The sequence below is a fragment of the Primulina tabacum genome, chromosome 5 (genome assembly GCF_025594145.1).
Source record: "Primulina tabacum isolate GXHZ01 chromosome 5, ASM2559414v2, whole genome shotgun sequence".
NCBI lineage: Eukaryota > Viridiplantae > Streptophyta > Magnoliopsida > Lamiales > Gesneriaceae > Primulina > Primulina tabacum.
In genome coordinates this window covers 40,089,662-40,111,337 of record NC_134554.1, presented here as the reverse complement: position 1 = coordinate 40,111,337, position 21,676 = coordinate 40,089,662, and the positions used below count along the sequence as shown (strand labels likewise).

Genomic DNA, 21,676 nt, shown 5'->3' with positions numbered 1-21,676 from the left:
AAACTTGCACCTGTTCGACAGCCTAAATCCTCATCTATTCTTGTATAACCTTCCAAGAAACATGGCACCATTATGTCCAGGAAGCTTGGAAGCGTGCCACTGATTGTCATTCCATCGGCCAAAATAGCCAAACAGACGCAAGTTCAACTTGCTGAAGCTATTTTGAGCCCGAGCTCATAAATTAATTCCTTCTAAACCTCAGAAACCTGTAATCTTGACCATGAACTTAAAATTGATTATAAAATATTTTTGTATCTTAATAATATATATATATAAGGAAAAAAACATTATGTTTATAACACAAGGAAAATTGCGATATTATGTTGTTATGCTTGTCAGTTTTTCGATTTTTGTTCTTTATATTGTCGAATTTGGGTTGTGGACATATACCTTTCAATTTTTCCGCAGTTTTAATTCTTTTTCAATAGAAATATTAACGTGACAACATCACGTCAAGCTAATAGTGACCTTTTTAATATTTCTGGTATTATAATAATATATGATTACTTTTTACAAATGCACACATTATATAAAACCATTATCAATCCTTGTGTATGCAAAACTCATCAACACAGTAATTAGCTCGGACTCGAAAAATTCATTGTGTGACGACGGAAAATTTTCTACTGCAAACAAAGTCATGCCTAACAATCAAGACGGCGTCTATGTAGAGACCGACTCAATATATCGGTCTCAAATTCGAGACCGACAGTAATATCTCGGTCTCAACTTAGAGACCTAAATAAAAATTCGGTCTCCAATTTGTGAATAGAACTAAAAATCGAGGTACAAAATAATTTTAAATAAAAAACGTGACAAAAATAAATTTAATGACCGATATTACTAACTTCGGTCTCAAATTTGGGACGAAATTTCGTTTCAAGACCAAATTATAACACTCCTCCCCAACTCAAGGGGGAAAAATGTCCAAGGCAGAATTTTCAAGATTACTGAATGTATATACTAGTTAGGAGTTGTAAACGAATCGAACCGGTTCACAAGTTTTTCAAGCTTGTTTGATTCTAAATTATCAAACCAGAGTTAAAATTATTTTTTTTACTGGTTTGTGACTCTTAATATTTTATTAATATAATTAAATATGTTCATATTTCGAGCTTTTCGGAAATTTCATTCTCAAACCTTAATGTTCGAGTAATAGTTCGAATAGCTCGCGAATAGGCCACCACTCGAACCAAAAAAATTAAATTTGTACGAGTTTCGAATCGTGCTCGAGCTCGAATATACTTCATTCAAGATGAATTCGAGCCTTAATTTTTTAGTAATATTTGACTTGATTCGGTTAGTTTCAACACCAAATTATATGTAAGAAAAAAATAAAATCAAAGAAAGTAAAACTACAGAAGGCAACATATTATTGTTAATAGCAAATATGGACCCCTTGTGAGCTTCATGTCTATCAAGTTTATGATTAATACGACTATAAGAAATAACTTGATTGAAAATCTACCGTTGGTTTGCATAATTATAAAGATCTAATAGACAACTACAGTTACAAGGACCTCGGAACATACCAATGGAATGAACGAAATCTTTCCAATAGATATTCCTATCCAAATACAATGAGAAAAGTAAACAATTTTTCTCAACCCTTGAAAGTTATAATCGATATCGATACAATTCATTTTCGTGGAAGATGAACAAATCCTTCTCAGACAATTCCACTCACGCATCTAGATGCAACGAACTTCTAGTATCAGTAATGTCTATGTTCAAAATAACATGTATACTCTAATACCAGCATGTAAATTTCAAATACCAACTGGCAGCATCCTACAGTAATAGAACTCATTAAAAACATAGTAATTGAACAACATTGATACAGAATCACAAGTTTTATTGTCTCTGATGCAACACAAAGGGTGTGCATTTAGCACAGATTCCACATCCAAGACTTATGAAATTTCGAGCTTTTTTTAAAAAAAATCAAACAGAATCCAAAGTCAGAACTTCATAGGGTTGAATGTTACCCCTCAGGTTAAATAAGAATAAGTGAAGGACCCCAAAAGACCTTCATTTATTCCATCTAAAACCAAAATCCATTGTTTTCGGTCGCAAAAAATCCGCGTCGCCAACTTCAACTCACACAGGTGCATACTTTTATTCATTTTTTATGGTCTTTCGCACAAGTTATATTATATAGGAAGGATGTATATGAATACAAGATTTCACGTTTTCCCATTTATTTAACTGATATTCTCCTTCATTTTTTTTAGTTTTTTATAAATGTCTTTCTTTTCATGATTCTTTATCCTTTAATTCTTATCGAATTCAAAAAATTTAAGTTAGAATCATCCGTTGACAAAAGCATTTATAATTTCTGTACAATTTCATGCAACATGGATTCCCATATAAGCAGCATACACTGGCTAAGAGTACATGAGTTCACACGGTTGTGGAAAATCTAATTAAAAATCTATATATCTTTACTCGCTATAGTGGTGCAGAGGTTACTTACTGTCATACGGAAAAAGAACTCCATCCAGAAGAAATGCCGCTGCAAAAGGTAACACCATCCACAAAAAGCAAGTGTAATAGACAGCCCAAAACACGGGAGTTTCACAAAGATTATCTACTTCACATCTGTACAAGGAAATTAAATTAAGAATCAACACATATTCAAATCATAAGAAAAAATAGAATTATAAACCAGATATGTTCATTTTAAAAATTTGAACTGGCGCCATCCTTTATCCCCAGACCACATGAGAGTATAAATCGTCCAGAAATACTAATCATTGAGAATTGATGATCTAATATAGTACTCGCACACTTAAATTGTGTTTCCAAACAGGAGGGGCTAACTGCTAAGAACTCCAAGGATGTAGACACATTTAGAACCTTGTTAAATCCTGTAATATTTTATTTCACTGTTTTTCTGCAGCAATTGGATAGCCGTTTTCCACTATATGACATCTCTAATATAGCATTTATATTACAACTAACCTATTACATATGTGAGACAACCATAGTTATTTAGGGCGCAAGGTGCACTAAAGCGCTAGGATACCCCAGAGCCTGAGGCAAAAAGCGAAATGCAGGTTTTATCGAAGTAAAGCAGCATAAATTTTAAAATTCAATATATATATATATATAGTAATTTATGCTACAATATTACGTAAATTAAATATTTTTCACAAAGATAACAAACATTATAAATAAAAAAGCATTAATAGATAAAGTCGCATAAATCATAACCCGAAAAAAAAACTTTAATAATCTAAAATTTACTAGTAAGTCATCAATTCATAATATATTAATCAAAAAAACTTCAAATATCTAGATCATCAAATGCGTTTTCATCATCCCATCATCATCATCTTCCAAAACAACGGTGAGTCATGAATGTAGAAAAAATTAGAGTAAAAGTTTGCATATAACTGTATCATCTAAATTGTCAAATTCCTTTTCATCCTTCTCCTCAACTATGTCATAATAGGGGCAAGATTACAATAAAAGTTTGCATAGAAGACTTTTGAACTTTCTGATAAAAAAGTCTCACATAAATGAGTGACAATAGGGTTTTTTAAACATTAAATAGTCATGGGCTTCAAACTTGGTTGGGCCCGGGTTAACATTTATTTACGTCTAAAATATCAATCCACTTTTTTAAAACGCACGCTAAAGCGCGCTTGTTTCAAGTGTTGCACCTGGGCTCACATGCTTTTAATAACTATGGACACAACTACTTTTAAGAGAAAAGAATTCCTTGTTGACGCATATGGTCTAGTTATACATGAATGAGTTAGCATAATTGATACTTTAAACTTCTTTTTAAAAGAACCAAAAACACTACAATATCATAGTTTAAAGCAAGAAAAAAATATTGATCAAAGGAATTCAAGGATCATCATTTTCACACACCATAGCTGTAACGGGTGCAAGGCGCAAAGGGATCCCGGAGCTTGAGGCACAAGGTGTAAGGCGAGGCGTGTGTCTTATCGAAACAAGGCGCACTACTTATTTTTTAGAAAAATACATTGATCTACTATACTATTTTATGTTGTGCAAAGCAAAAATTTATTAATAACACCATAAAGGAACCTTAATCATCCAAATCATATCTTCTTTCATAATAGCTAGGCCTCTTGATATAATTTTTGTCTCTTAGGGCTTGGACCTTTGGGGCTTTGTTTGATCATAAGTAGACGATTTTTTGCTCGAAGAATAAGTCGCACTTTCTTCTCTTTTTGAAAACGCAACTTCTCTGTGAAACTAAAAACAAAATGCCTTTCCTAGAGTGCACTTAAGTGTGAGTATCCAACTGAGCCTGGGTGCATACCCAGACGCAGCAGGGTCGCCTGCTCATGACTGGGGCCTTTTACAACTATGATACATGCCGTAGCTTTCACATAAAGTGAAAATAAAATTGTCAAAATTATTATACATGTAATGTTATGTCCCCTGGTGACAGATCTTGTTATGGGGTGATTAAGAGGAATATCGCCAATTTCTTGGGCGTCTCTTAGTTTATTTGATTTCCTTCATAGGTAATCTTGGTGTGCGAGTTTGTGGGGCTCGTTTCGAGAAAACATCGTGATCTCGTAAGACTGATTTCTTCGAAGATTCAATTATGAAATTTTTATTTGAGAAAATTGTAATTTTATTCATATATAAGTAGGCATGTTTTGGGCAGTTCCATAACTTGTCAAAATTTGGTTTTCATACAGTCACTTGGTTTTTTTTTTTCGTCACATGAGCAATGTAGGAGACTATCGGTGTCAAATAAACAATATTCTGGTGGATTTAGTGGTTTCGGGCAAACAAAAACCAAACAAAAAAATTCAAGTTACTGGATGAAAATCAAATTTTGACAAGTTATATGACTAAAACCCAAAATATGCTAACTTATAAGACTAAAATTGCAAATTTTTTTATTATCAGTAATCCTGTTTTAATAAGGAAAGTTAGGGCGCTGATATGCTAGGATAGTGCCTAAATGATTAGAATAATTTTACAAAAGTGGATCTATGGTACCAGGAAACTAAAATAAACTAAGAACTTAGGATCATCTATTTTTAAGACTAGTAGTCATTCTTATCTCTTGACTTAACTTTCCATGTGTGAATAGATGATACACCAATCAATGCCCTCGTTGGGCCCTGAGCTTCTGCTGCATTTTTTCTCAGCTTCTATGCCCATGAGTCCGTGACATGTAATGATAATCTCAATCAATATTCAATATCTACCATATATTTTGTTTCATTCCTAGTAGAAATGTAAAAGGAAAATCCTCTCTTTCCTTCTCCAAAATAGCATTCATTGATAAAAAAATAATTAAAATTTGAAACTCCTTTTACTTAATTCATCAAGATCAAATTAATTCAACTCAAGAAATTTCAAATGACTAACCATGCATGAAATCCTAGTAGTACCTACTTAATTCAATCAAACCTTGTTTGGAATATTGATTAGCACAATCCCCTGAACTAATTTCCTGTAATTATGATGAATTATCATGTTTCAAGTAAAACCACCACAAAAATAAATAATTGGATTAAAATATTGAATAATATATTGTTACTCGCGATTATTGTCAAATAAGAGGCCGACATACTAATCACTAGAAAATATTGTATCCTTTCGATCCCTTATTGGTGTTGGATGTGCAACCTCGTGCATTCACCATCCGGAAAATGTTTGATAGAGGTTAATGCTTCTGCAGTATGGCCTAGTGTAATTCATGACTTTATTACTGTAACGGACCTGGGACTTCTCCATATTACTAAATGTCCATAAAGATAATAAGGTTTAGGCACGGCAAAGCTAATCCCTAATGCTAAGGTGCACCTATGTGAAGAATAGGCTGAAAAGCACGGATTGTATGATCATTGAATATTGATTTGTCGTTATTCTTACTCATTTAGCATTTCCGATTATTGTGATTATTTACTTCGTTTTATCACTGCTGCATTGTTAAATAACAAAGAAAAGTTAACAAAAGGATGTCGCGTAAATTGGTTCTCAAAAATACACCAAAAAAATCGGAGGTAGAAAAGTGAAGCATGAGTAGAAATAAAACATGGTTCCATGGATGGAATTAGAAAGAAACATGGCCCAGTAAAGGAACTGTGCATGTCATAGTAACCACGGCAAAATCTTGTTTGAAGCACGAAGCTAAGAAGGACTAGTATGCAGCGCCGTATATACAAGAACAAAAATATGAAGAAAAAGGGAAAGCACGAGCCCATGTTATATCTCATGCCAAGGACATGTATTGTAAGTGAAATTTTAAGAGAAGAACCAAGAAACAGACAGGGAGTTGTGTGCAGCTCCCTATTCAAGCCGTGTATCAAGCAAGAAGCTCCACACAGCCCCGTGTAGGCTAAATCCTGCACAATCACAAAAAATAAGGAAATCGTGGGGAAAAGGAGTTTTTACCCTCTTGGACGTGATTTTGAGGATCCCGAAAGGAAAACACTTGACTGCAAAATTTCAAGGAAAAATTATAAATAAGAGGTTCGAATAATTTTGGGGGAGTTTTTTCAGTCATTTTTTTACGGCTAGGATTTTAATAAATTATCATTATTTCATTTCAATTCTTAGTTGCTTGTTTAGTATTGTTTGTGAATATACTGATCAATGTTAAACCAAAAGGGGATTGGTTAAATATAGCTTCAAATACATCAATTAACATACACTAAAATTGACTAGAAATAGTTTTGTTTTCAGTATGAATTTTTGAATGAAAACTAAAATTCCATAATTCGTAAAAAAAAATGTGTTTTTTATTTGACTAAATTTGTATAGAAACATTCAAGTAAACATAGGTTTGTTGATTTTATAAATAGATAAATTTCAGCGTAATCAAAGGCTTGATGATTAACCGAATAATAATGTGGTCAACAATGGAATCTCGTAACATTGTGTCTTGATCTTATTTGAAATCTCGGTCTTTTTATTTGAAATTGAATTCTTACTTAATAATTAACGATAACTGAATTTGGTTGGCAATTTTCTTACTTTAGTTTAATTCACTTGGGTTACTAATTTCACCTGTTACAATTAATTAATTTCCTCAAAGCTAAAGTATAGAGATTTATATCCTAGTAATTAAAAATGGTTTCTGCGGTATCGACTCAGACTCAAATGTGACTATCTTATAACTCGATCTAGTACGCTTACTGGTCCCAATCGAAAAGATCGGTCACTTTGAACCCAAGCACATAACCTTGAACCATGCGCTTATCTAAGTCACCTTGTGTGTTAGTATACTCTACTTTTTTCTCCTATGGAAAATAGATTCCAAAAGGTGAATCAGGAGTTACTAGAGTTACTTCATGACAAGGAGGATATTAGCATATTTGCCTAGGAAATTAAAACAAGTGTTCTAAAAAGCGTGAAAAAGCACAATTTAAGCACAAAGCGTGATAAAGCTTTGGTTCGACCAAAATGTGGATTAGGCATCCAACCTCACATTATTCATATAAAATTTTAAGTTTATTTTTTAAAAGTATTTAAAGTTAACTTTTGTTATTTTTACGATAAAAGTTAACTTTAAAATTTTAAATGTTAAATATTTGATGATATAAATTTTTAAACAAGAACTCTCTAGAGGCACCAAAATATCCTTTAACTGTTATTCTAGATAGTGAAAAGTATTCTAAGATTTATACATTTATTCTTAAATTTTGTATGTTTATATGTTCTTTATTCTATTAATTGACTTGATATAATTAAAATTATAATAAAAATTAAAAAGTTTTTTATGCTTAATTTCTTATTAAACTTGTAAAGCTTAAAACTTGACCTTGACTCTTCGTCAGCTTCGCACTTTTTAGAACCTTGCTTAAACGAATACCGAAATAAATCTATGCATGTAGACATTGATAAGCCTTTTCTAAATCTAGTGTCTTTTCGGTCATAATTTTTTATCCTGTATTTTTTTGTTTTCCACAAGCAGTTAACTTACATTCTCCTTAATGGACTGCAAATAAATTTTCATTTCCTAAAATGACGTCTTTCTAAAACTACCTTATTACCTGAAAGTTATGACACCACGCCATCAATTGACAACCCTAATTTATAACAAAACAAAGTTACATGAATTCAAATATTTATCTTTTCTAGATTCCCTTTAAAACTATATATCAAATCAAAAGACAAACTCAATTAATAATGGAGATATTATAATTAATTATATTTACTTTGCTTCAAAGAAAAAAAATTACCTATAAATGTTTTCACATGAAAATATAGTAATGGCATTATTATATTTTTAGTGATTACTTCAAACAATACTTGCATAGATTATGTTTTCTAAAACAATTTCAAGAATACATGGCCCCTTTCTATATTTGTATTAGTTGGTAACATAAATAAATGAGATTCAAAACGCATTTTGGTAATCTTGAGATATGTTAGTGTAAATTCAACACACGCAGGTAAGCAAGCACGTGACACGGGGCCGTGTCCTTTACATGGAACAATCTTAGAAAATCGAATAAAATCAGGAAATGGAATTTTCTAATGGGCTCGAGAGTTTGGAGATTTTTGGACAAAATCTTAAGGCTAGGAGTCTTTAAATACAAGCCTTCAAAAATATTTAAGAGGATTTTTTAAGATTATTTTTTATAGCTAGGGTTAGAGAGAAGAAGAACTCGATTTCAAAAAGGGAATCGCGCTGATCACGCTCAGACCCGTACCTTATATGTGTCGAGTGAGTCTATCTTCTTTCACGAAAATAAAAAAGTATTCAAGCGTGATATCGAAAGAGAAGAAAAATATGGTACGCTTAATGAAAATCCTTCCTTTAAACACAAACATTTGTTATTTAATTGAAAAAATTTCTAATGATGATTGAACTTTTTGTCAAGACATATTAGTTTTTGATAAATTATGTTTCTAAACTCTGAATAATTCATATGTATATCAATATATTTCAAGAAAGTAGGTTGATTTGCGACGAATAAATCCAATATAGCAAATTTTTACTTCCATTGGGTTTTTATATGTGACATTACACATTGTGTTGGTGTATAGCACGCATTGTTTTGTACGCATACATGAGATTAACAATAACAATTTTGCAATCATTGTGTTTGCATATTTCCTACGGCCTACTGTCAAAAACTATTTTGTAGAGTGTGATTAAATTAAGTTTTATAATACTTCATTTCGCATAATACATGATACTAACAATTTATATTTAATGAAATTAGTATTATATTATTTTTAAGGTTGCTGCAAGTGTAGCGATTTTAGTCACATTTGTACATATACTTTTTGAATTGAATGAGAAATCATTCGAAGTATATTTTAAAAAATTTCCCTCCTTTACGATGATTCATTGATTTTCATTAAATAACATATATATATAAATAACACACACACACACATATATATGTATATAAAACATTTGTTAGGTATATCGGTAAACTATGCAACTAAAGCATTATTTGTTTTTATAATTGAGTATAAAAGTCACAAGTTTAGTTTTTTTAAAACTCTAGCTCTTTAATCAAAAGAAAAAGAACATGAACATACTTTATTGTGTTGGGACCCAACTTAAGTTTGAGTCGGGCCCTAAAAATCTTAGGTACGGCACTGATCACGCTTATATTTTTTCTTATTCCTTCTAGAATTTATTTTTGTGAATTCCAACATTGGTTTTATGCTTTAATTTGATTTTATGGAATAAATTTATGTGGCAAAAACTTTTGAGAGACGGTCTCACGGGTCATATTTTGTGAGACGGATCTCTTATTTGGGTCATCCAAGAAAAAAATTATTTTTTATGCTAAGAGTATTACTTTTTATTATGAATATCGGTAGGGTTGATCCGTCTCACAGATAAAGATTCGTGAGACCGTCTCACAAGAGACTTACTCAATTTCTGTAGACAAAGATCACGATATGACTGAGACAATTCATTTTATATTTTGTTAATTTTCAATATATTATTCTTTCTTGCTTTCAATTATTGATTAATGGGAGTTTAATATTGATTATGAATAGCCTGACTACCTATTTACTTGTTCATTGATTAATCATGAATCGGAAGAGGAATGATTAAATATAGCAATAAAGACGTCAATCGACACATAATAAAATCGACTAGGAATACAACTCGATTCTATGTGCGGTTTTATGTGAAACTGAAATTTGACAAAGACTTAATGCATTTTCTAGAATAGATTTAATGCATTTAAATCTAATAAAATTCAATTAGAAATAATTGGCCGGTTAAAATTAAATAGGTTTATTAACTCGAGAAATTGATAATAAATAAATTAGAAATTTCACCGTGATTGTGCAAGAAGTTGATAATTATTTGGATTTCAACATGTGCCGACTTAGTAGAGTTCGATACCGTTGTTATTCTTAATTCTTTATTTCAATTTGAATCCTTATTTAATCATTCATTACTGCTAGATTTAATTGGTATTTATCCTAGTTAATTAATTTAGATTAATGATTTTATTCCGCCGCACTTATTTCTTAAGTTCATCTTAAATTAAGTAACTAAAATTTTGTTAATTAAATATTAGTGTATGAGGGATCAACTTGGACACATCCGACCACATTTTAACTTGACATATTACACGCTAGTTTCCCAACCGAAAAGATCGATCAGGCATATTGAAGTGCAAATCAAACAACTGAACCATACAACTATATATTCAATTTTGGAGGCATTTCGGGTTCATATAAAACTCTCATAGTAAACATCAGGCCATCAAAAAACACTAAAAACCATGAAAGATAAATAATGCGTGTCACCAAAAATTAATGCATAAAACATCAGTTCATGCAGAAATTGTTGCAACACTGCTCTGACAAGCAGCCCTCTATTAATATAGGTCTCTTTTCCTCTTAATTACCATTTCATTGTGGACACCTTTATTCCACTTCCAAGAGTCCTGTCTAGGTAGACCAAGCCATTTTATCCCTTCAAGTACTTATCTTGCTAAAGATGGAATTATCTTCAACATCTCCACACATCCTATAATTACATTCTCTTCCTCTTGTCCAACTCTTTAGAACATATCGGAGGCTACTATCTTAAGACTTAAGTTGAGGTGATAAAGTTCACTATAGATAACTTACATTCCAAATAAAAAAAAGAACGCAGCTTGACCTACCACTCGTCCATTACTGTGTAGCACAATTCGTACCCTGGTTTCTAACCTGTCTCACTTCCTCCCAACTCCATTTTCCTGCTTGCAAACATACCACAGTAGTTCTTATTTAGGTCTAACATTTGCGAGCTCCATCAACTTTCCAATTAAAGAACCAAATTTTCAGTATTTCAAGCAATCTCATCACCTTATACTAACAGAGTACAGGCCAGGATTCTTGCCTACTTTTACTATGCCAATACAAAACATAGACCAATTTCATCGCCACTAATCCAACCTTTATCTAGCCTTCAAATTGACAATATAAAGAAAACTCACTGCAAGTAAAGTGTAGTATCTAAGAACTTTTTCAATGTTATCTCTTCAAATTTTTAACCATATATATCAAGTTTTTTTAACTTTTCACCTATTAACAAAGTCTATTAGTACTGTATATCGCAAAAAATCTACAAAAATTAAGCCACGAAATGAATTTCATAAAAGGTTGAGGGGCCAACCAACCGTCTCAACTAAACACGGCTCTACTTCAAGGAAAAAAATAATATGCTAAATCATTTCCATCTGCACCTTGGCAAATTGCATAGTAAAACACCAATATGTCTCAAGAGTAGTTAGAAAAATAATAATAGATAGAAGTCCAATCTTAGCTACCTTAATAGTCAGCATGTGAATGTCAACGAGTCGTATATAGATCTAAGAAATCAAAACATTTAAACTCATTGGAATCAAAAGTAATACGGACTAATCTTATAAAAAAATTAAAAAAACGAAAAAATTAGGTTTACCTTAGTACATTGTGTTGAATGCCGTCCATCATCTTCAAAATTGAACCAGCTCAGAGAGATAACTAGATACAAATTGCAAGCTTCCCCATATATTCATCAGCAACCCCATAATCAAGGCTGAGCTCTCTCATAGGTGGGATATTTTCCAGAGCAAACAGCATGAGGTGAGGAAATGACACATTATTGTGATCATATAACACAAGTTGCACCATAACATTCGGACATGAACTGTGGCTCATATAGCATGCTAAGTTCCTCATTCTCGATACATCCATGGCAAAATCCAAAGGAGGAACTGTTGGATATTCTGGACGAACATAGTCGGAAAATACTTGTGATAAATCACCCCATTCAGTCCATCTGTCAGCATAGCGACTCGGATGAATTAAGCTATCACCGTTCATAGTGAAAAGCTGAACTTGCTCACGAGTGAGAACAACTCCAGCATACTCACAGATAAAGGAGCCAGCTTGGACCATGTCCAACGATCTAACACCCCAACCAGTCTCCCTCGACCTAAAAACTTCAAATCGATTCTTAAGACCCTTCTGGCTCACACGATTCTGGCAACTGGGGGGACAGCCACAATTTGGACCACACTCAAAAATCAACGGTTTTCCCCTCACTAGAACCCCATGCATATCATATGCAAACTCGCCTCCATTTTTCATTGCACAAAAGCAATCATTCAAACATGCCCCAACGCATTTACATCCAGTCTTACTTCCACAATTATATACATATGAAGGGAAAATCGTTGTGGTAATATATTCAAAATGTACAGGGTCACGGTGCCCATCAATATCATTAAAGAAAAACACCGGAAAATTCTCCTTGTTCTTCGACAAATCCAGTGTCAAATAACCCTTAGGCCGCACATCCAATGGCTTATTCCTCAAACTATATGCAAACTTCATCACATTACTTCCCATTTCCACCTGATTCTCAATCCTAACTAGCTTGAACTTAAAAACACCAAATCCTGACTTCCCCACCTCGAACCAAGTCTCAACAATTCTATACAAACCATCATAAACATAAACTTTACCATTAACACCACCCCCGTACTTTAACCCGCGGATAACCCTTACCTCAATTCCATAGTTCATGCTCCTCTCCAGTGCTAAATTCCCACATTCTAATTTTTGATGCATAACCTGCTTCCCATTCTTGTCCTGTCCACCATGGCCCGTGTATATTACAACATCCCCAGAATCTTCATCATCCTCGTAACCTCCCGAAACAATAACACTAGTTGCAATAGGCTCCCCATTCGAGCAATAGCTAGCTGGCACATAATCAATCCCAGCCTGTGGCTGCCCGTGCAATCCCACAACACACAATTCCATCCTAAAATAAAATACATCCCCAATCATCACTCCAGGTATATCACCCACTATCCGTTTATCGCGATTCAGCCACAATCTTCGCTCTCGCATCAATGCCGCAGCTTTCAAGTCCGCCCTCGTCCGCCTATGCTGAACGAGCCCATTATCAGCATTCTTATGCTTTTCATCTTCAACCACAGCAAACACCCGCAACGAATCGTACAGCATCCGGGTTTTTCGAATTAAGCCGCGATAATACCGCTGATCTTCGGGTTTCATATCAGTGATTCGAACGAGTTCAGCAGAGCGCTGATCATTCTTACGGGTTGCACGAACCATATCGTTCATGAGGTGGGCTTCTGGTGCGGAAACTGGGACCAGCGCCAGCGCATCTGGGTCGGATTCGGGTAGGACTGAACCGTCTCCGTTTTCGCCTGGGCGTTGTGCGAAGGCAGAACGGAACAGCTCAGAAATGCGGGAAAATTCAGATAACACATCGGAGGTTGCGGAAGGAGACTGGGGAGGTGGAGTGGAAAGGGGTGGAGGAGGAAGAGGGGGAGGAGGAGCTGGCGGTAATGGTTCATCCATAGGTTCAAGCTTTGGTTCAATTTTGGGCACAATTTCAGCAGCTGGAGGATCTGGACAGAGGTTCAAATCTTGAAATTGAACCATAGAATTCGAACCCATTTCAAATTTTCTTCGGGGTTTGTGCAAATTTCTCCCAAGCGTAGCAAAGAATGAAGACCTGAGAGATTGTGAAATAGTGTGTTGTATGTAGCGAAGAGTGTGTTTTTGGGATGCGGAAGTTTTAGGCAAACATTTGAAACGCTTCCGAGGATGTGTAAGAGAAACACAGCGATTAATTATTCAGACAATTATTACATTGTAAAAATTTAATTAATTTTTAAAAATTGTAATTAATTAATACTTTATTTTATATAAATAATTCCTCAAAAAAATTATTTAATTAATATTTTGTTTTATAATAGTTACAGTGACAGGCAAAAAATATGGTTGGTCTAAATGTAATTAACTTCTAACAAAATTGTAATTAATTAATATTTTAATTTTATATTGTAAGTGTATTAAAGGTTATATGATAGGTATGGAAATAAAATTAATTTCTCAAAAAATATTAAATAAAAATTTATTTTTTATTAGTTTGGTTGGCAAGTAAGTCGCGCATGAATTAAAGATTATATGGTAGATGTAATTAATTTCTCCAAAAAATGTAATTATTTAATATTTTATTTTATTTTAGTACATTGTATGTGGGGACCTGGACGCTAATCAGTTCTTAATCGTCATCAGGATCAATTTACTAATCAAGTAATTAGGGTCATAAAATTTTTTTCTTTTTAGTGCGGAACGTAGTGAAATCAAACTAATATACAACTCAGTATAAAATAAAGTACAAGTCCTGTACCGTCTACAAATCAGTAAAAACTAAGGTTCAACATCTAATTATCAAGTGCCAAAACCCTATATACATCAAAGTTCAAAGTCTCCACTCTATCGCGATCTCTCCTTATCTCCTGGACCCTGATCCTGTCTCACCTGTTGTCATGTACACATACAAACAAGACAACAGCCGGATAATTCAGGTGAGAATATAATCCAAGTATAAATCAACGAAACATGCAATCATATAAACAAATATAAAGCATATAACAGATAACAGCAATATGTATCAAAATCTGAAACATAATCAATATCAGACTGTCGACAATACTCGTAACTCTACAATTCAGACTAGACTCAATCCTAGTCTAGGGATCCCGGTTTCCAGAAGTTGGCATTCCCATATCGACCAACAATAATAGAAAAAGACTCCAGTTATATCCACGTCGATAGGATATCGATCACCAGTAATAGAAGAAGCTCTGATTCTATCCACATCGATATGATATCGATCATCAGTAATAGAAGAAACTCTGATTCTATCCACATCGATATGATATCGATCATCAGTAATAGAAGAGTTACGATTCTATCCACATCGATACAGTACCAATCACCAGTAATAGAAGAAGCCACATTTCTATCCACATCGATAGCCAATCATCCGGTGACAGACTTTGGCACTATCGCCAATACACTATCTTGTGACATCGTGCAATGTGCCCGTGGCGATCCCGCCACTATCAGGCACTTCTGTCACAAGATTACTCGTCTAATACCTGTTATATATAAATCAAGAAAACAAGTACATCAATCAAATCAATGCAAATATCAATGCAATAAAGTAAAGTATGTGATTTAGGGAAACTCAAGTCTAAACCGACTTAAGTCGATCTCCCGATACCACATTGACTTATACCTTTCGTTTGTAGTCTCGTTCTGAAGCAATATCAATTCTGAACTCAAGACTGTCTCTGTAAATCTGAAACGACATATTGAGAATCATAATATCAATATTCCATTCTCAATTCAACATTGAATCTGATTAATCCGGATTTAATTCAAATCACAGCATAACGGCACAATCTCAGTATCCCCGTCAATACCATATCAACAGACATTAATTACAAATCATAACTCATATCCGATACAATCTATACTCCATCCATAATCCAAATCTGTCCGATTTCAGATCAATATAATCAGAAAATCATAACAATTCCATAATCAGTCCGTTTCTTAATCTGACTTCGATTCTATGATGTCTAACATATCCAGAACATCATATATGACGTGTATTCAATTCCAAAAACATCATAATTTCAAAACATGTCAAAACGTAGTAAAACTTACGTCCAGTTGTAGCCTGCGTTGATAGGAACAGAGTACCGTAGTCAGATTCAAAATCAGACGGACGGATTGTACACAATCGCGACTCCACGATTTCAAAACAATTTTGACAACGTTTCCTTCGCTTTCCCTTTTCTGATGCTTAAAACGTATATGTTGATATATATATATATATATATATATATTCATACACGTACATGCAACAAGGCAAATGGCTCACTCTACGTGCAACACGTCTCGCGCATATGCGCGACATCTACCGGCGCATATGCGCGAGACCATATGTCTCGGCACATGATGTGCACAGTGCCTCGCGCATATGCGCGCCCTCATTCGGCGCATATGCGCGAGGTACTCAAATTTCTGCCCAAATCTCTGCCACCCTCGTGCACATGCGCGGGTTCAGGTCGCGCATCAGGCGAGGTCCTCTGGACATTTCGCGCATATGCGCCCGGCTGGTCGCGCATATGCGCGAGAGCTCATCCTCGCACATACATCTTTTTACGCGTTATCTCAAATCGGGTCTCGGTTAATCCTTTCATAATCACATAAAATTGTAAATAAATCATCGTTAATTACAGTGATTAATTCTCGGGCATTACATTTCTCCCCCCCTAAGATATGATTTCGTCCTCGAAATCACAGATAGTCAAATCATATCATTAAGAAGGAATTTAATTATAGTCGAATAAAAATTTACATTAGTGAAATAATGCTGGGAATTCTTGTCTCATATCTGATTCAGTCTCCCAAGTGGCTTCTTCAACGCCATGACGAGTCCATTGTACTTTCACCAACAGAATCATCTTCGTTCTGAGCTGTTTTTCCTTACGATCGATAATCCGGATCGGTTTCTCGACATAACTCAATGTCTCATCCAGCTCGGTCTCGTCGGGTTGAATAACATGTGAATCATCAAGGAGATACTTCCGCAGCATTGATACATGAAAGACATCATGTATTCCAGATAATGAAGGCGGCAATGCTAGTCGATAGGCACGATCTCCTATCTTTTCAAGAATCTCATAAGGACCAAAATATCGTGGAGACAATTTCCCTTTCTTACCAAATCTAACCACACCTCTGAATGGAGAAATCTTCAAAAATACTCGATCTCCAGTCTCAAATACCAACGGTCTACGTCGAAGGTTGACATATTTGGCTTGTCGGTCCTGTGCTGCCTTCATTTTCTTCTGAATTAGTTTCACTTTTTCAGTCATATCTCTGATCATGTCAGGTCCAATCTCAGGAACTTCAGAGATATCATCCCAATACAGAGGGGATCAACACTTCTTTCCGTACAACGCTTCAAAAGGAGCCATTTCAATACTCGTTTGATAGCTATTGTTGTACGAAAACTCGCAAAGTGGCAATGCATCTTGTCAATTAGTGCTAAAATCAAGCACCACAGCTCTCAGCATATCTTCCAATGTCTGAATCGTCCGTTCTGACTGTCCGTCAGTCTGAGGATGATATGCGGTACTCAGATGTAACTTCGTACCGAGAGCTTGCTGCAAACTCTGCCAGAAGTGCGAAGTAAACCGAGGATCACGGTCTGAAACAATCGACTTCGGCACTCCGTGCATTCTGACCACTTCTCTAACATAAATATCGGTCATCTGGTCATATCTATATGTCATTTTGTATGGAATAAAACATGCAGATTTGGTCAATCGATCAATCACGACCCAAATTGCATCACAACCTCGGGAGGATCTCGGTAACTGCGTCATAAAATCCATGGAAATGTGATCCCATTTCCATTCAGGAATAGACGAACTCTGCAACAATCCTTCTGGTTTCTTCCTCTCAGCTTTCACCTGTTGGCAGTTCAGACATTTGGCTAAAAATTCAGTAACATCTGATTTCATTTGCTTCCACCAATACTGTGTCTTCAAATCATTATACATTTTCCTGCCACCAGGATGAATGCTAAAACGACTGTTGTGCGCTTCTGCTAGTATTCGTTGTCTCAAATCCAAAACATTCGGCACAACAAGACGATTATTCACATACAAAATACCATTTTGAACTTGATATTCCGATTGATGTCCAGCTCTGACCATAGCAATCGACTTCTATATATTCTGATCAACTTTCTGAGCTGCTTTAATTCTCAAAATCATCTCTGGTTCAGCTTGAATCGCATATAATTTTAGAGGCTGACAGTCTATTTCAAAGGCTAATCCAGACAAACAGCAGTCTTCAATCAAATTCGAAACACCCCTAGTCGATAAGGATAGAGAACATACCTTTCGACTCAGTGCATCAGCTGCTGCATTAGACTTTCCTGGATAGTATTTGATTTCACAATCGAAATCTTTTAGCAAATCAAGCCATCTTCGCTGCCTCATATTCAATTTGGACTGTGAAAACAGATATTTCAAGTTTTTGTGATCAGAATAGATCTCAAACTTCTCACCGTACAGATAATGTCGCCATATCTTCAATACAAAGACGATGGCTGCCAATTCAAGATCATGAATTGGGTAACGAGATTCATGGGGTTTCAGCTGTCTCGAGGCATAAGCGATAACATGTCCTCGCTGCATCAACACACAGCCCAATCCTCGATGAGAAGCATCACAATAAACAACAAATCCACCAGTGCCTGAAGGAATCGTCAGCACAGGAGCACTGGTCAATCTTTTCTTCAATTTGAGAAAACTGGTCTCACATTTCTCAGACCAAACGAATGGAGCATTCTTCTGAGTCAACTGTGTAATCGGTTTGGCAATACTCGAAAAATCTTTAATAAATCGGCGATAATATCCTGCCAAACCCATAAAGCTGCATATCTCTGGTACAGATGTCGGTCTCGGCCAAGAAATTACTGCCTCAACCTTACTGGGATCAACTGATATACCATCTCCGGATATAATATGCCCCAGAAACACCACCTGTTTCAACCAGAACTCGCATTTTGATAGTTTAGCATATAATTTCTCCGCCCTCAAAATTCGCAACACGGTTCTTAAATGTTCAGCATGCTCCATCACATTCTTTGAATAAATCAAAATATCATCGATGAAGATAATCACGAAATCATCGAGATATTCCTGAAAGACTCGATTCATCAATCCCATAAATACCGCCGGTGCATTCGTCAAACCAAATGGCATGACAATAAATTCATAGTGTTCATACCTGGTTCTGAATGCTGTCTTTGAGATATCAGAATCCTGACTCTCAGTTGATGGTATCCAGATCTCAGATCGATCTTGGAATACACCGAAGAACCTTGCAACTGATCAAATAAATCATCAATACGAGGCAATGGATATTTATTCTTTACCGTTGCCTTGTTCAGTTGCCGGTAGTCGATACAAAGTCTCTTCGACCCATCCTTCTTCCTCACGAACAGTACTGGAGCGCCCCAAGGAGAAACACTCGGTCTGATATATCCCTTGGCCAGTAAATCCTCCGGCTGTTCTTTCAATTCTTTCAACTCGATAGGTGCCATCCGGTACGGAGCCCTCGAAATCGGAACTGTTCCCGGCATCAACTCAATGCTGAAGTCTATCTCTCGAATCGGAGGCAATCCAGGAATCTCATCTGAAAAGACATCAGCAAACTCACACACCACTGGCAAGTCCGCCAATGATGGGCTCGATTTCAGTAAATCAACTGAATATACCAGGAATCCATCCACTCCTTTCTGCAATAATCGAGTCATATTTATTGCAGATATCAAAGGAATTCTAGTTCGAGAACCCTTACCGTAAAATTTCCACTCCTCAGCCATTTCAGGTCTGAATCGAACAATCTTGTGGAAACAATCGACTGTAGCCCTGTACTTGGTCAACGTATCGATACCGATAATAAAATCAAAGTCAGATATCCCAAGCACAATACAGTCTAACTCAATTTCATGCCCATCATACTGCAGTATACATGATCTAACAGATTTCAGTGATATCAAACCCGTCCCCAAAGGAGAAGAGACAGACACTACCGCAGATAATGACTCAATAGGCAAAGAATGCATCAAAGCAAATCGCTCAGATATAAATGTATGGGATGCACCAGTATCAATTAATACATAAGCAGGATAACTAGAAATAAAACAGTTACCTGCAACAACATCATCAGGTGCATCATGTGCCTGCTCCTCAGTCAAAGCGAACACTCGGGCCTGCTGTCTAGGAGGCTGGCTCACTGTCTGGCTCCCTCCTGGCCTCGGCGGTGACTGGGTAGGCGGTGCTGGCTGGAAGGAATGAATGGCAGCAGATCGTCTCCCTGTCTGAGCCACTGATCTAGATGACTCAGCGGCCTGGGATCCCTGGGCACTTCGCTGTGGACACACTCGGGCAAAGTGTCCATGCTGTTTACAAATGCGGCAGTTGCCGAACACTCCTCGGCACTATTCTGTGGAATGCTTCCCTCCACAAGTGCTACAGTAAGGTCCTGTATAACTCTGGCCTTGACCAGTCTGTCTCGAGCCACTCGAACTGGATGAGCTACTTCCAGATTTCTTGAATTGCTTTCTCTTAGCTTTCAGGAAATCTTTCTTCCCACTACCACTGTCGCTTTCATATCGAGAAGATGGTGGAGACATCTGTGATCTTGGTGCTGCAGGCACAAACGAAGCCTCTTTCTGTCTCATCAGACCGAATTCGGCTCCCTTGGCTCGGTTCAAGGCATCAGTAAAGTTGTTTGGCCTCCCGGTATTCACCAAGGTAAAGATTTCAGAATTTAGGCCATTTATGAACTGGTCCGCAACGGCCTCACCATGTTCAGCTACGTGGGGAGCAAATCGGAGCATTGTAGAGAATTTGGCCACATATTCCTCAATGTTTAGCTGGCCCTACCTCAAGTTTGCAAACTCGGCTCCCTTGTCCTTTCTATACGACACTGGAAAGAACCTTTGATAAAATTCAGTTCTAAAGACATTCCAGGTGATAGTCGTACCTCGTTGTTCCAAGGCCCGTTTTGTGGTAATCCACCAGTTCTTTGCCACATCATGTAACTGGTGCCCTATCAGTTTCACCCTCTTCTCATCAGTATAGTCCAAAGACTCAAACAACATCTCGATATCATCTAACCAACTCTCGCATTCCACTGAATTCTCCGTACCCTTCAGAGTTGGTGGATGGAATGACTGAAATCTCTTTAACAAGGTCTCCATTGGAGTGGCTATAACGTCCATTGGAGGATTTGAAGTACTACCCTGTTCAGGTACTCTTCTCGGAGACATATCTGATAATCAAAAGGATTAGTAATCCTAATTACAGCAGATCGGTTTCAATCCTCGTCGGATCATCTTACAGCTGATCCATTCCAGATAATACACAATACCATATCAAAATCAGATATTTCAGGTAAACATGTATTAAAACAATAAATCATGCTAGCAATCAAAAGCAGGAAAGAAAACCTCAATCTACCCCGCTCACTAGCTCCTATCTCAGTCTCAAGGATCTATCGCTCTGATACCACCTGTTGTGGGGACCCGGACGTTAATCAGTTCTTAATCGTCATCAGGATCAATTTACTAATCAAGTAATTAGGGTCATAAAATTTTTTTCTTTTTAATGCGGAATGTAGTGAAATCAAACTAATATACAACTCAGTATAAAATAAAGTACCTGTATCGTCTACAAATCAGTAAAAACTAAGGTTCAACATCTAATTATCAAGTGTCAAAACCCTATATACATCAAAGTTCGAAGTCTCCACTCTATCACGATCTCTCCTCATCTCCTGGACCCTG

At 35.9% G+C, this 21,676-nt stretch overlaps 1 protein-coding gene across 4 annotated transcripts; it reads right to left on the bottom strand.

The window, feature by feature from the left end:
* Positions 1 to 1,384: 1,384 nt before the first annotated feature.
* Positions 1,385 to 14,052, bottom strand: LOC142547663 (histone-lysine N-methyltransferase family member SUVH9-like). 4 transcript variants are annotated; one of them, XM_075656050.1, is made up of 3 exons: positions 11,885 to 14,052; positions 2,477 to 2,601; positions 1,390 to 1,791 (listed from the first exon to the last, which is right to left on the bottom strand). In XM_075656050.1, the coding sequence occupies exon 1, from the start codon at positions 13,897 to 13,899 to the stop codon at positions 11,947 to 11,949; it is 1,953 nt and encodes a 650-aa protein (XP_075512165.1). In that variant the 5' UTR covers positions 13,900 to 14,052; the 3' UTR covers positions 1,390 to 1,791; positions 2,477 to 2,601; positions 11,885 to 11,946. The 4 variants fall into 4 exon arrangements, with proteins under 4 accessions (XP_075512164.1, XP_075512165.1, XP_075512166.1 ...); XM_075656051.1 differs by having other exon boundaries at positions 2,477 to 2,515; XM_075656049.1 differs by having other exon boundaries at positions 1,385 to 2,515.
* Between the last annotated feature and the right edge of the window lie 7,624 nt (positions 14,053 to 21,676).

Coding starts and splice junctions, on each gene's coding strand:
- LOC142547663 (XM_075656049.1), bottom strand. CDS start 13,899: ATGGGTTCGAATTCTATGGTTCAATTTCAAGATTTGAACCTCTGTCCA.